The 14,934-nt window shown below is 40.3% G+C and overlaps 1 protein-coding gene across 1 annotated transcript in view; it reads left to right on the top strand.

Annotated features, from left to right (window-relative positions):
* Positions 1-14,934, top strand: part of MAP3K3 (mitogen-activated protein kinase kinase kinase 3) — a 66,826-nt gene that overhangs the window by 15,969 nt on the left and 35,923 nt on the right. The window contains exons 3-4 of the mRNA XM_072746863.1: positions 6,463-6,503; positions 11,393-11,492. Coding sequence (XP_072602964.1) covers positions 6,463-6,503; positions 11,393-11,492 — 141 coding nt within the window. The remainder of the gene's footprint in view (positions 1-6,462; positions 6,504-11,392; positions 11,493-14,934) is intronic.

Here is a 14,934-nt window from a genome sequence, read left to right as displayed (position 1 = left end):
GGAGGTAGCACTTAAACTAGTCTGTGAAGGATGTGTGAACATTTAGTTAGGTGGCAAGGAGGAAGGGTGGCACTCCAAATCGGGAAAATGAATGGTTAAAGACCTAGGGAAAAGAATGAATGTGGCCTATTTCAGGATGATTGGGCTGGAGAGAGCCTTTCTGCTGAGAACAGTGTGAGGTGGCACAGTAAACTGAGTGAGTGTAAATTCTAGAGGGATTTCTTTCTTTCTTTTTTTTTTTCTTTTGGAGTTCAATTTGCCAACATATAGATAACACCCAGTGCTCATCCCATCAAGTGCCCCCCTCAGTGCCTGTCACCCAGTCACCCCCACCTCCCTTTCCACCACCCCTTGTTCATTTCCCAGAGTTAGGAGTTCTAGAGGGGTTTCAATGACAGCTGAGAATTTCAACTTTATTCTATAGGTCAGGGGTATCGCTGATTACTTTTTGAGCAAGGAAGGGACATGCTGAAAGCAGTGGTTAAGATGATTGAAACTATAGAGGAATTTAGAATGTGTTGGAAAAGGAAGCTGAGAAGTAGAGAGGCTCCTTTAGGGATCCAGGAGTGAGGGGGAAAGGGGTCAGTGAGAGAGAGGACAGAGAGAATGGGGAGTGGGGTGCTATATCAGAGACCTTTGAAGAGAGAATTGGAGGGGAGAAGAAGGAAAGAATGAAGCAGAACTCAGAGGTTTGAGTCTGCAGCGGAGGGAACATAGTACCAATGTGAGAAATGGCAGTGCTGAGAAGGAAGACTAGTTTAGGAAGACGGTTGGTACAGACATACATGGAGCTAGGTTGAGTTTGAGATCATAGTGAAAAAAACTCAGATTGTGTGCGTGTGTGTGTGTGTGTGTGATTTTTACAGGTCCACAATCCCTTAGCTGCAATTCTGAAATCCAAAGAATGCTGGAAACTGAAAGCCTTTTTTTTTTTTTTTTTTTTTTTTTTTTTGGTAATTTGTGGCAAACTCATTTGGCAGCAAAACCTGGCTTGAGTGAATACAGGGTTATTTATAGTCTTTATTTATTCCACTTATTGTGAGCATTCATACTATTCACTGCAAAAACTAGCTTGTGCTATGTTAATATAAAAACCCTAAATCTTAGGTAACTTAACACAATATTCCCAGTATGGGGAAGGGGAAGACAGTGTTCACCATAGTCAGGACCCTGACCCTGAGGGTGGCTCCAATGACCTGGAACATATCGCTGCCAAGAAAGAGAGTGTAGAGCTCAGTGATGTTCTCAGCTCTTGGTCAGAACTAGTCATAAAGCCCCAGACTAACTTCAGGAGAGGCTAAGCAATGCAGAAGTGCATAAGAAATACCTGTTCATATTCTGCCTCTGTCATGGAAGTGCTGCCAGATACCTTCCCCTGGGGGGAAGCATCACACAATATATGGAACATGTATCAGACTGCCTCTCCAGATCTAAAAAGTGTACTCTGAAACACTTTCAGCCCCAAGTGCCAGGTACTGTCCTCTTATCTCTACCTATTTGTTTCATTTAATTCTTTTGATAATTTCATGAGGTAAATACTGTTTGTACTTTATACATGAGGAAACTGAGTCACAGATCAGTTAGTCAAATTCAATATAGCTAGGAGATATTAAGCCAGCATTTGAAGCCAGACAGTTTGACTTCAGTGCTACATTCCTAACGACTTACCTGCCACAGCTACGTGGCAGACAGAAGAAGTTTTGCTTGAAAGATTAGGGCTAGTCAGAGATTTGGGGATTGTTTTTTTTTTTTTTTTTTTTTATTTATGATAGTCACACACAGAGAGAGAGAGAGAGAGGCAGAGACATAGGCAGAGGGAGAAGCAGGCTCCATGCACCGGGAGCCTGACGTGGGACTCGATCCTGGGTCTCCAGGATCGCGCGTTGGGCCAAAGGCAGGCGCCAAACCGCTGCGCCACCCAGGGATCCCCAGATTTGGGGATTGTTTATAAGTTGCCTATTTTTTATTCCTACTGAAGAGAAGATGTGAGGAAAGGGGAGAAATCCAGAGGCCAAAAGTCCAAACTTCAAGGAACAGTCACATGTTGGGGGAGGGGTGAGAGAGGGCATGAAGAAGAGGAACCAGCAAAGATGCAGAAGTGGTTACAGTGGTGGCAGGTTCTCTGGGCTGGGATAGAGTCGCAGAAGGCAAGGGAAAAGAGAACCTCATGAAAGAGGATTTGACCACCAGTGTGAAATGTCTCAGAGAGGCAAGGAGAATGGTTGGCAAGAGGAATTGAATAAAGTTATCTTTATCTGAACTTTCCTTATCCATGGCTTATTCTGGTCAGCCTGACAGGGGGAACTCAGATTTAGGAACTTGGCAGATGTGGGCATGCCATGTGGTACATGCAGGCATCCTGCTCTGGAAAGGCTGTCACCACATGAGAGAAGGGATTCAGAGCACTAGGCATCTTTGTTTACACTCCTTACTAATCACAGGCTTGGTTAGTCTTGAGTAGGAGTGATTTATGGTTTAAGGCAAAAGTTTAATTCCCTTTCTAACTGAATTCACATAGAATAGTGCTTGAATTATGCACTATTGCACTATGCACTTGAATTAGGCACTACATCATGAAATAAATTCATTTTCTTCAGTCCCACAGAGGGACAGAAGGGATTCCCTCATAAGTGCATCAAAGCATAATATCCCAGTTTAAGAGCTATTGTAATATGTTTTTTTATTGCTACAAAAAGATAAAAATGAACAGAGGAATACAAATTTACTTTTTAAATTAATTTTCAAAAAAGATGTATTTATCTATTTTGAAGGAGAGAGAGAGAAAGAGGGAATGTGCAAGCAAGGGGAGGGGCAGAGGCAGAGGGAGAGAATCTCAAGTAGTGCCCTACCCAGGGCTTGATTTCACAACCCTGAGATCATGACCTGAGCCAAAATCAAGAATCAGAAGCTCAATGAACTGAGATACCTAGGCACCCCTATAAATTTCTTATTTTATTATTATTATTAAAAAATATTTTATTTATCTATTCATGAGAGACACAGAGAAGCAGAGATACAGGCAGAGGGACTTGATCCCAAGACCCTGGAATCACAACCTGAGGCAGAGGCAGATGCTCAACCACTGAGCCACCAGGCACCCCCAAATTTCTTAATTTAAATCAACAGAAATAAACTGTAAGGGAATCTGAATAAACTATGGACTTTAGTTAATACATCAATATTGGGTAATTAATTGTAACAAAAACAAATGTACCACAAAGGGTAGTGGAAGGGGAGGCGGGTGAGGGGATGGGGTAACTGGGTGACTGGGACTGAGGAGAGCCCTTGATGGGATGAGCACTGGGTGTTATACTATATGTTGGCAAATCGAACTTCAATTAAAAAAATGTTAAAAAAAAACCAAATGCACTGTGTAATGTATGATGTTAATAACAGGGAGAGACTTTTGGGAAGAAGGGTATGTAGGCTCTGCTCAATTTTTCTGAAAATCTAAAACTGTTCTAAAAATAGGATCTATTAATAAAAAAACAGTAATAATGAGAGCTACACCAAAGTGTGCTGGACTGTGAGCAGCAGGAGGTGAAAGGCTGTGGTAACCCACTTGCAGGGACAGACAGGGCTGCAGACTGTTGAGTGCTCATGTAACTCTAGAGCTGGCTGCGGAACTAGAGAGTGTAGGAAGCTGGAGGTGGCATGTCAGCATGCAACAGCATGTTGTAAGCACTTGCCATGGAGGGCCCTTGCCATGCTAACTGCTCAGCATTTCAGGGAAAGGAGAAAAAGAAGATAGAAAACTGCTGTCACTTGCATAAACCTTAAATCCACACGATAACTTTCTCTGCAGCACTGCCCCACCTTTCTGCTTGTGCATGCACACACACACAAATATAGCCATACACATATACTAGCACACATGCGAGTGCAGACTAGATGGAGCACACTGCCTTCCCATTCTACCTTCTCCATCCCTTATGTACTCAAAACCTCAGCCAAAGCCTCCACTGCTGGTTCCCCAGGTCCCATAGCTTGCTACATGATTGGTACTCCAGCCTCCTGGTTCTGACTCCATTATTACTCCAACTCCTCCATGAGCTCCAAAAAAGTAAGATCACAAAAGATCCTTTGATAGTTTCTCCCATTGAAGCACTGCATCTGTGAGTAAAATAAATCTATGCCTGTGTGACACTTAAGTTGTAGCATAGCATGGTGATTAAGACCTGGGCTTGGGGTAGTGGAAAGGAAGGTGGGCGGGGGGTTGGGGTGACTGGGTGATGGGGATTGAGAGGGGCACTTGACTGGGTGAGCCCTGGGTGATATGCTATATGTTGGCAAATTGAACTCCCTAATAAAAAAAAAAAGACCTGGGCTTCCAAGGTTTGAATCCTGTTTCTTAAAGCATGATGACCTTGAGGGAGTTTATTTAACTTCAGTGCAACTCCATTTCTTCTGTAAAATGGGGACAATAATAGTATTTGTTGTGAGGATTTGTTTAATCGATACACATAACATGCTTAGAACAAGGCTTAGTACATAGTAAATGTTCAATAAATATTAACTATTTTCATATAGTCTTAATGGATAAAGTGGTCCATGTGTTATATTTTAAAGGATAAGAGGGTAAGATCAGGGGTATGTTTTGAAGTTTTCACATTGCAGGTCAGAGGAGCTTTGCTGTCTACTGTTTAGTATGTGAATTTTTCAGGGACATGAAGCTCTTTGAGCCCCAACTCCATCTTGTCTTTAAAATAACAGGATAGAGGACGGCATTCTATATTTTGATTCAGTGATTTTCAAGCTGTGTTCTGGGGACCCTAGAAAGTTCCCAAGAACTTTTCAGAGAGTCTATGAGGTCAAAACTATTTTCGTATAAATACTAAAATGTTACTTGCCCTTTTCGCCCTCATTCTCTTAAGAATGTACAGTAGAGTTTTCCAGAGGCTACATGATATCTTTTACCACAATAGATTAAAACCAGAAGCTGACATGAGAATCCAACTGTCTCCTATTAACATGCATTAAAGAGATTTGTATTCTGTCACTAAACTCTAAAAAGTATATAATTATTTTTTGTAACAATATGTTTATGTTAAGTAATATTTTTAAATTGTTTTAAGGTGAATGAGATATATTTAAGTTTTCTGTTTTAATTTCTAATAGGAAATATCAGTAGATGTAATCTACATAAACAAAAGTTCGTTGAGATCCTCATTTTTAGAGTGTAAATTAGAATCACCTGTCCAGTTCAGTGGACTGGAAGAGAATTCTAGCCTTCTAATCTCTTTAGTAGAGAAAGTCCTTTATGTATCCACCTTACCTTTGACATTCTGTCCTGTTTCTGTCATCTTCTCTGTCTGCTCTGTGTTTCTCATCTAAAGATACTCTAGAACCTCCTTCTTTGTTCCAAGGCACAGTTTATTAATTTCTCTTTCTCAGTATACTTTTCATTCACTGACGGTGCACTCTTTCTCTGCTCCATCTCTATTTGTTGATTTCCTGACAGTTTTACTTTTCTTTTTTCTCTATACCTGTTCTTTTCTTCTATAACATCTCTTCCCTTATCCTGCCATTACTCATCCCTTGAGTCATTTGCTTGTCCTTTACAATATCTCTTCCTCATTGATTTGTTTCTTAACATTCTGATGATTCTATTTCCTCCTATTTCTGATATTTACACTCAATTCTGTTCTTTACCCAGTTAATCCATCGATTAATATTATATACCACAAATATTATATACCATTTTCCTTGATTGTCACTGTGGTATAGAAATAAGATAGACACAGTTCATGTCTTCCTGCAGCTTATGGGCTACCCATGATGGTCATTTAGGACAAAACTGGGGACAGTTCTAAGGTAACTTGTCCAGGATCTCACTTTACCCTACCTGGAGTGAGGGGGTAGGTGTAAGTCTTAGAAGGAACATGAAAATCTGTAGTAACAGCAGCAACCATTTATCGCATGTCTACTATGTATCAGGTGTTTTACCTTTACCTACATTATTTGCTTAGTTCTCATAGCAACTGTGGAGATTAGGTATGTTTAGCCCCACTGTACACATGGAAAAACTAAGATTCATGGAGGATAAGTAACTTACATGTGGACCCATAGCTAGGAAGTATCCATTCCAAGGGTTTCTCTTTCTGTTTATCACAGCAGCCAAGAAGGAAACATTTCCTGGCCAGGAGGCAATGTGGTGGGAGAAACTCCAGAGCCAGTGTGGAAATAGAGTGTATGAACATAGAAATGACATGTCAGAGCATAGCAGCTGAACTGGGGTAGCCACTTAGGGATCTTGTCCCAAGAGCTTTGTTGCTCCTGAGGTTAGAACTCAAAAGGCTCCGAACTCATTGGAAAGGAATGTGTATGAGGTAGAGAAGCTGGAACAGGAGCCATCAGGGATGTTTGCCTAACCTTGCTAAAGGACTACCTGAAGCTTACCTGGGAATGGCAGGATAACACTTGCCAGAGAACCCACTAACCTGTCTATCATTCCTTTGACAGAGTGACGTCAGAATCAAGTTTGAGCACAACGGGGAGAGGCGGTAAGTCTGCCTTCTGTTCAGTGATTGTGTTGATGTGAGCTGCAGTTCTCAGAAAGCATTTAACTTCTGGAAGCTCTTTCCCTGGAGCGATCCCTATGGGGTCACTGGCTGGGTGATGGAGTTGATTGGGCATAAAAAGGTGATTTTTATCTTTGGCTTGGCTTAACAATTGAATTTTATTTCTGGTGTTAGAAATGGAAACCATTTCAACTGCTGATGTTTTACTTTTTTTTTTTTTTTTTTTTGATGTTTTACTCTTTTGCTCTTACTCTACTCCTGTGGGTCCACCATTTTGCTAGGGGAGGAAGTCAGGACTCCAGGTCTACTCAGAGTTATGACTTCCAAACACACTGACACTGTGCCACCTGTGAGCATCAGAAGGAGATTTAGATTCTCCTGTGATGTGGTGCATTCCTAGCCCAGTAGAGTGGCCCTAGCTCTGTCCACATCAGGGCCAGGTTAGTGAGTTGGAAATTTCTTTATAATGTGTCTGGGTTGGGAAGCTGCATCAAGTCCATCAATTGTGAAAGATTTCAGATCATTTGAGGATTTAGAAAGAGGGAGTTTTTCAGTCTATATTCAGTATCTTTCCTTGATAAGGAAGTGAAAGTGATGTTACAAAATCCTTCTGTCCTTTTCTCCATTGTTAGTATTTAATTTTTTGTAGGAAGTCAAGGTAGAAGTTCTCAGTTGAGAAAAATAGGACTCCACTTAATTTCTCAAATTATTTAAGGAAAAACTTATTTTTTTAAAGATTCCATTTTTAAGTAATGTCTACACCCAACATGGGGCTCGAACTGACAACCCCGAGATCAAGAGATGCATGCTCCACCACCTGAGCCAGTGGGGTACCCCTTAAGGAAATATGTTTAAGATTTTATTTATTTATTTTAGAGAGAGGGACAGCATAAGTGGGAAGGGCAGAAGGAGAGGGCAAGAGAGAATCCCAAGCAGACTCTATGCTAAGCACAGATCCTGACACGGGGCTTGATCCCAGGACCCTGAGATTATGACCTGAACCAAAACCAAGAGTCAGACGTTTAACTGACTGCGCCAGCCAGGTGCCCTGAGGAAGAACTTTTAAAAAGCATACCAAACTCTGGTCATGATAATTGGGACCCTATATGTGCATGCATGTGGCATATATGTGCCTAAGTGTGCTTTTCAGTATCTGTTTCCTGCTATGCCATTCTCTCCCATTGATATCCTTCTTTTTCTTTTGCTTTGAACATTTGGGAATGTGAAGAGCATACTGATAAGAATAAGCTCTTCTTACTGTGTAAGTCCCACCAGAGGACCTTAATGCCTCTAAACATTGGTAGCTCAGGTCCAGATACAGGGCTGCTGTTCTCCCTTAAAAAGATACATTCACAAGCCTGCAAGGTTGTCAGAGGTTGCCTAGTGGAAACACTGTGATTTGCGGAGCCTTATTCCTGCTGCTGCCATGTGGGTTCTAGGCCTAGAAGGAGGAAAGTCTTCTGAGTTCTGTCCTCTCATCCTGTTCCTGCCAGTAGCAGGGAAGTCAAATTGTCACTTCATTGTTGCTGCTTTTCACACTTCTGACATGACTGGGTTTTAAAGGGGTTGCCAAACTTGGAGTAGTAGAGAGTTTTCAGAAGTAGATACAAAATCAAAAGCTCAATTGTGTTGGAGCCTAATTATGCAGTTACGCTCTCCTGAATTCCTGTTCCCAAAGTGGTATGTAGTTACAGTGAGCAGACTTACACTGAGAAAGTGTATGTGTTTAGTTTCAGAGAAGCTGCCAGATCGAAACCACAAATATTTAAGGTGGTCAGGCAGGAATGGCCTTTTGAAGCCCTGAGCAAAATCTTGGTATCAAGATTTTGAAAACTGTGCATTCTCTTTTTATGGTGCTGTTTTCAGGAGCCATGGCATTTCACTGTTTGTGTACTATGTGTGGAATTGAGGACTTTATAAAGTTGGTGCAGGGAAGCCAAGTTTAAGCTGCTCTGTGCCAGACAGCTCTGGTTTCATGTGTTTCAAGTCTTAGGATTTTTGTAGAGAATATTATTGTGGGTTTTCTTTACTTTTTTTGCTGGAGTGTGGATAGTATCTATCTAAATGTTGTAGACCATTATAGAGTTAGAACATACAGAAAAGAGGAAAGAAATAGTGACTTTTTCCATTTATCTATGCCAGGTATCCATTCTGTTTCCCTTTACTTTGGAAGGGTATAGGGAGCAGGTTCCTAATGCTTTTCCCTTTTAGCCCCAGGAGAGCGGAAGAGGCGGACTATAGATTCAAACTCCTTCCCTTTGAAACCCTTCCTGTCTGGACAGTGGTGAGGGTGGTTGTCACAGGTGTTAGGCTCCTCTTTGAAGCACGGACTAAAAATGCCTTTTATTCAGTTTAATGGCAGCAGCTTAGATCTTACCAAACCTGAAAGTCCTGGTTTCTGATCTTGACTTTGAGGCTGCTTCTGGAGGTTTTGAATGGCTCATTGCCAGACCAAATGGCGGAGAATTTATCTGAGCCTGATCCTTTTCTAACAGTGTGCTAGGGACATCCAAAACGTCTCCTGGTATTTTATTCAGAGACTTTTGCTAAGGTCCTGATAAATGGGGTATGATTTGCTATTAGGAATTAATGGGAAGGCATTCTCTCAAAATACTCCAGAAAACGCGTATATCTACATAGCATCTAATAGTATCACTCCTTGGAACAGTTGATTTGAGGGGAAAAAATACAAGGATTACAGTATGGATAGATTTCTAGATGGAATATAAACTAATATATTCAGCAATATAATTTCAAAAAATGAAGGTGGTGATGAATGAAGGAAGTTATGGAGAAAATGGCTTCTTGAGATGTTAGGCTTTGTGTGAAAGATAGGATAGACTATGGTTGATAGAAGTATGCTATCAGTGTTATCCAAAAGAACTTTCTGCTATAATGTAAATGTTATATACCTGTGTTGTTCAGTGTGGTAGCCACTGGTCACTTGTGGCTAGTGAGCACTTGCATTGTACCTAGTAAGACTGAGGAACCAATTTAAAATGTAATTTTAATTAATTTGAGTTTAGCCACATGTAGCTAGTGGCTGCCATATTGAAGAGCACAGTTCTAGATTATGGAAGCTTTTCTGCTGCCCACTTATTTATGCCAGCCTGGCACAGAAGAGTATTAAAGAAATTATCTGGTCAGATGCCATTAAAATCCAGCAGCTTAGATCCCTCTCTCCTGTGGCTTGTTGCTTCTTCCTCTAGTTATAGCACTTCCCACTCTAGGGGAGCAGAGAAGATGTAAAAGAACCACATACTTCTTAGCATCAAGGAGGGCAAGAATTATAGAGGCTCTAGGTCTGAGTGCTGCACTAGTGCTGAGTACTAAGCACTAGTCAGATTTTGTCCAGTTTAAGCTACCAAGAGATGAAGGTGGTTTTGATATACATTTTCCACCATCACATTAAACATAACTTCATATGTTTATTAGCCATTCAGAATTCCTTGAATTGTGTCATCATATCCTTTGCCTATGTTTCTGTTGGGTTGTCTTTTTCTTACTGATTTTGCAAGGATTTTTTTTTTTCCAAGCCTGATACTTGTTTTTCAACTTTGTCGATGGCTCATTTTGCTATCAGAATTTTTGTTGTCAGGGGTACCTGGGTGGCTTAGTCGGTTGAGTGTCCCTCTCCTGATTTTGGCTCAGGTCATGATCTCAGGGTCTTGAGATTGAGCCCTGTGTTGGGCTCCACACTCAGCAGGGAGTCTGCTTAAGGATATTCTCCCTCTCCTTTTGCCCTTCCCCCTGCTCAAATGTGCATGCGCGCTCTCTCTCTCAAATAAATTTTTGTTGTTAAATCTTTATTTTTCTTGTCATCTATATTTAATGTAATTCTTCGGAAGACCTTCCCCACCTCAATATTTTTAATCCTGTACTTCTTCTAAATATATATATGTAGAATGTATATGTGAGTTTCTTTCTGATGCATTCTTGTTTCATTTATCTCTGCTTGTTTTTGTCTTAAAGATTTGAGTTTTTAGAGTATTGGGTTGGACTTACATGAAATTGCCACTTTTGTGCATCAAAAATTGTTAACTACCAGCAATATCATATAGTTCAAACTAATATATCTATTAAAACTTTTTATTATGAAAATTTCAAATACACACAAAAGTAGAGAGACTGTCATACTGAATTCTTCTGAACCTGTAACACAGCTTCAACATTATCAACATTTTGCCAATTTTTTGTATATCTCATTCTTCTGTTTCATTCCTCTTGTATATTTCATCTATCCCCACTTTAAAATTTTGCTGTGTTATTTAATTGACAAATAATTTTAACACCTATTTGAACAGGTTCTGACTTTATAGAAGTTGTTCTTTGAACTGATCTAATGAGTCTCTCTAGAAAAGTGTTAATATCAATGCTACTTATATAATCACTTGTCACTAATTAAGAAAACGTAGTCATATAACCAACTTAAGGGGAATTCCTTTGACTCTGAAGTAGGAAATCTCAATTCTGAGGATAATTAGCATTGAGATTCCTCTGGCATCAGCAATGGACAAGACCTCCTTAGTCCTGGAGTTGAGTCACTTAGCAGTTAAGACCATGTTTTCAGGACCACTTCTCTTGTCTTCAGGTTTTCTTCCTATCAGGAGTCTTTGGAACCTAGTTTTAAATCCAGGTGTTCTGCTTTGATACTGAACTGTCATGGTAGAACAATTGTTGGGATTGAGCCATGCTTGTGATGCTCAGAAGGGTGAAAAAAATGAAGTAGATAAGAAACAGAAGACAATTTGTACAAAGGGAGAAAAAAGAATCCTGTGCCTACAAGAGCAGGAAGATATCATTCAGACATCCTAGCTTTCTGAATCTGACTTTTAAAATACACAATTAACCCCACTTCCTCCTCTTTTCAGAATTATAGCATTCAGCCGGCCTGTGAGATATGAAGACGTGGAACACAAGGTGACAACAGTGTTTGGGCAGCCTCTTGATCTACATTACATGAACAATGAGGTAAGAAACTAGATGGATGGTGTGGGGTTAAGGAGGGGTGAAAGCTAACTACCTTTTCTCCCTGTTTGAGGATTTTGTAGTTTGTTCCTCTAATATCATCTGGAGGTTTCCATTTTCTGGAACCTCTTTTCTTAATTCCAATTGTTCTGGGGTTTGTGGGGTTTACTACATGGGAGATTACATAGCTATTTCCATTTCCGTGTTCATTCAGTGCTAGTAGTTCCATGGTGGAATCAGGTATCGTGCCAGGGCTTATATTGTCTCCTTTACGTTTTGTAACTTATCTTTTTCTTTGCAGCACAGCCTTAACAAGAAGCAGAGGTTTAGAATGGGCTGGAGAGGTGTGGAAAACTGATGGGCAGTTCCTTTATTGACAGTCATAAATGCTAGATTCTTTTCAGAGTTTAACTGCCAACTGTAGCTTGTTTCCAAAGTTATCACCTATGTAGGTGATTTCTTTAACTCTTCCTTCTCTTGCCTTCCACTTCTGTAGTCCTTATTTTTTCATACTTAGAATATTACCCAGTAAGGGATTCTTTTAAGTGTCAGTTACTTGGCTGCTTTTCCAGCTCTAAGAAAGGTACTAGAGGCTACAGTCTGCTTGGTCTGGTGCTGCACATTAGTGTGAGAGGCAGTGTGTTGGTGCCTAGTAAAGAGTGTGCATCTGGAGGGAATTGAGTTGGGGGACAACACAAGAAAGCCGGGCAACTTCCTGGCCCTTTGAGAAACAAGTCCTTAATTCTTGGTTGAAGAGTTAAGAATCTCCTCCATAAAGCAACCCAAGGGATCCCTGGGTGGCGCAGTGGTTTAGCGCCTGCCTTTGGCTCAGGGCGCGATCCTGGAGACCCGGGATCGAATCCCACGTCGGGCTCCCAGTGCATGGAGCCTGCTTCTCCCTCTGCCTATGTCTTTGCCTCTCTCTCTCTCTCTCTCTCTCTCTCTCTGTGTGTGTGTGTGTGTGTATGTGACTATCGTAAATAAATAAAAATTAAAAAAAAACTTAAAAAAAAACAAAAAAATAAAGCAACCCAAGTGTCCATCAATAGATGAGTGGATCAAGAAGATGTTTGTGTGTGTGTGTGTATATATATATATATATATATATACACACACAATGGAATATTACTCAGCCATAAGAAGATGAGATCTTGTGTGTGTGTGTGTGTATATATATATATATATATATACACACACACACAATGGAATATTACTCAGCCATAAGAAGATGAGATCTTGCCATGTGCAACAGCATAGATAGACCTAGACGGTAGTATGCTAAGTGAAATAAGTCCGAGAAAGACAAATACCAAAGATTTCAGTTATATGTAGAATCTATAACATAAATGAATAAATAAAAAGCAGGAAAAGACCCATAAATACAGAGAACAAACTGACGGTTATCAGAGGGGAGTGGATAGGAGAAGGGCAAAATGGTTGAAGGGGAGTGGGAGATACAAGCTTCCAGTTACGGAATGAATAAATAATGGGGATAAAAAGTATAGCATAGGGAATATAGTCAATAGTACTGTATGGCAATAGATGGTAGTTATACTTGTGGTGAGCCCAGCATAAAGTATAGACTTGTTAAATCACTGAGTTGTATACCTGAAACTAATGTAACATTATGTGTCAACTATATTTAAAAAAAAAAAAAAAAAACAGAGGTGTCTGGGTGGCTCAGTTGATTAAGCGTCTGCCTTCGGCTCAGATCATAATCTCAGAGTCCTGGGATTGAGCCCCCCATCAGGCTCCTTGCTTAGCGAGGAGCCTGCTTTTCTCTCTCCCTCTGCCTGCCATGCTCTCTCTCTTTGTCAAAGAAATAAATAAAATCATTAAAAAAAAAAAAAACCCATCAGCTCAAGGGGGATTAAAAAAGGCACTTCTTCTATAGTTTGGGGCAAAAATCTATAGGGGCTGAGATTTGTTAGCTAAAAACTGCCTGGTCCCCTGTACACAAAATGTACAACTATGATTGGATGTATTGCTAAATAGCTAACAAAAATAAGACCATCTGATCTTTTGTTTTTTGGACAAATTTTAGAAATGCAACAAATTTGAAAAATAAACCACTAACTCCGTAGTTAATAAGTAATGCAGATATAAGTAAAGTATGTAAACAAAAACATTTGAAATATAGGATATGAGGGGTGCCTGGGTGGCTCAATCAGTTAAGTGTTGGAATCTTGATTTTGGCTCAGGTCATGATCTCAGGGTTGGGAGATTGAGCCCTGCATCAATCTTCACACTGGATGTGGAGCCTGCTTAAGATTCTGTCTCGCTCACTCGCCCAATCCCTCACCTTGCACATACTTTCTTTCCCTCCCTCTCTCTAAATAAATAAATAAAGGGATCCCTGGGTGGTGCAGCGGTTTGGCGCCTGCCTTTGGCCCAGGGCGCGATCCTGGAGACCCGGGATCGAGTCCCACATCGGGCTCCCTGTGCATGGAGCCTGCTTCTCCCTCTGCCTATGTCTCTCCCTCTCTCTCTCTCTCTCTCTCTCTCTCTGTGACTATCATAAATAAATAAATAAAAAATTATTAATAAATAAATAAATAAATAAATAAATAAATGTTATGAGAACCCAAACCATATAAATGTCAAATCCATAGAACTTTTTCAAATTGCAGCTCAAGCTTCAGTTACTGAATAAGAAAGTGAGGCTGGAGTCAGCTGGGTAATCAACATAAAGAAGGTATTCCTCAGGTAGTAAAGATTTTTCTGAATGACTTAGTACTTGTTTCTGTTTCCATTAAGAATTCCGCATGTAGGGTGCCTGGGTGGTTCATTTGGGTAAGCATCTGCCTTTGGCTCAGGTCATGATCCCAGGGTTTTGGAATTGAGCCCTGCATCAGACTCCCTGCTCAGTGGGGAGTCTGCTTCTCCCTCTCCCTTTCTCTCTCCCCCTGCTGTGCTATCTCACTCTCTCAAATACATAAATAATATCTTAAAAAAAAAAAAAAAGAATTCCACATGTCCCAAAATCCATTCTCAACTTCTTTTGCCAATAAAGTGACTGCCCAAAATGTTAGTCATTCATTTATTCAAATATTTATGCAGATATTAAGTCTAAAGTCAAACATAAATAATTGTCATTAATTATTTTTTTTAAGATTTTGTTTATTATTTGTTTATTCATGAGAGACAGAGAGAGAGAAGCAGAGACACAGGCAGATGGAGAAGCAGGCTCCATGCAGGAAGCCCGACGTGGGACCGATCCCAGGTCTCCAGGATCATGCCCCGGGCCAAAGGTGGCGCTAAACTGCTGAACCACCTGGGCTGCCCTGTCATTATTTTATTTTATTTATTTTATTTTATTTTTATTTTTTTCCTGTCATTATTTTATTTTATTTTATTTTTTTAAATTTTTTTTTTATTATTTATTTATGATAGTCCTACAGAGAGAGAGAGAGAGAGGCAGAGACACAGGCAGAGGGAGAAGCAG

This window comes from Vulpes vulpes, chromosome 2, assembly GCF_048418805.1.
Source record: "Vulpes vulpes isolate BD-2025 chromosome 2, VulVul3, whole genome shotgun sequence".
Classification (NCBI taxonomy): Eukaryota; Metazoa; Chordata; class Mammalia; order Carnivora; family Canidae; genus Vulpes; species Vulpes vulpes.
Note: the sequence above shows the minus strand (reverse complement) of the source record. Positions and strands in the feature narration are given on the sequence as shown.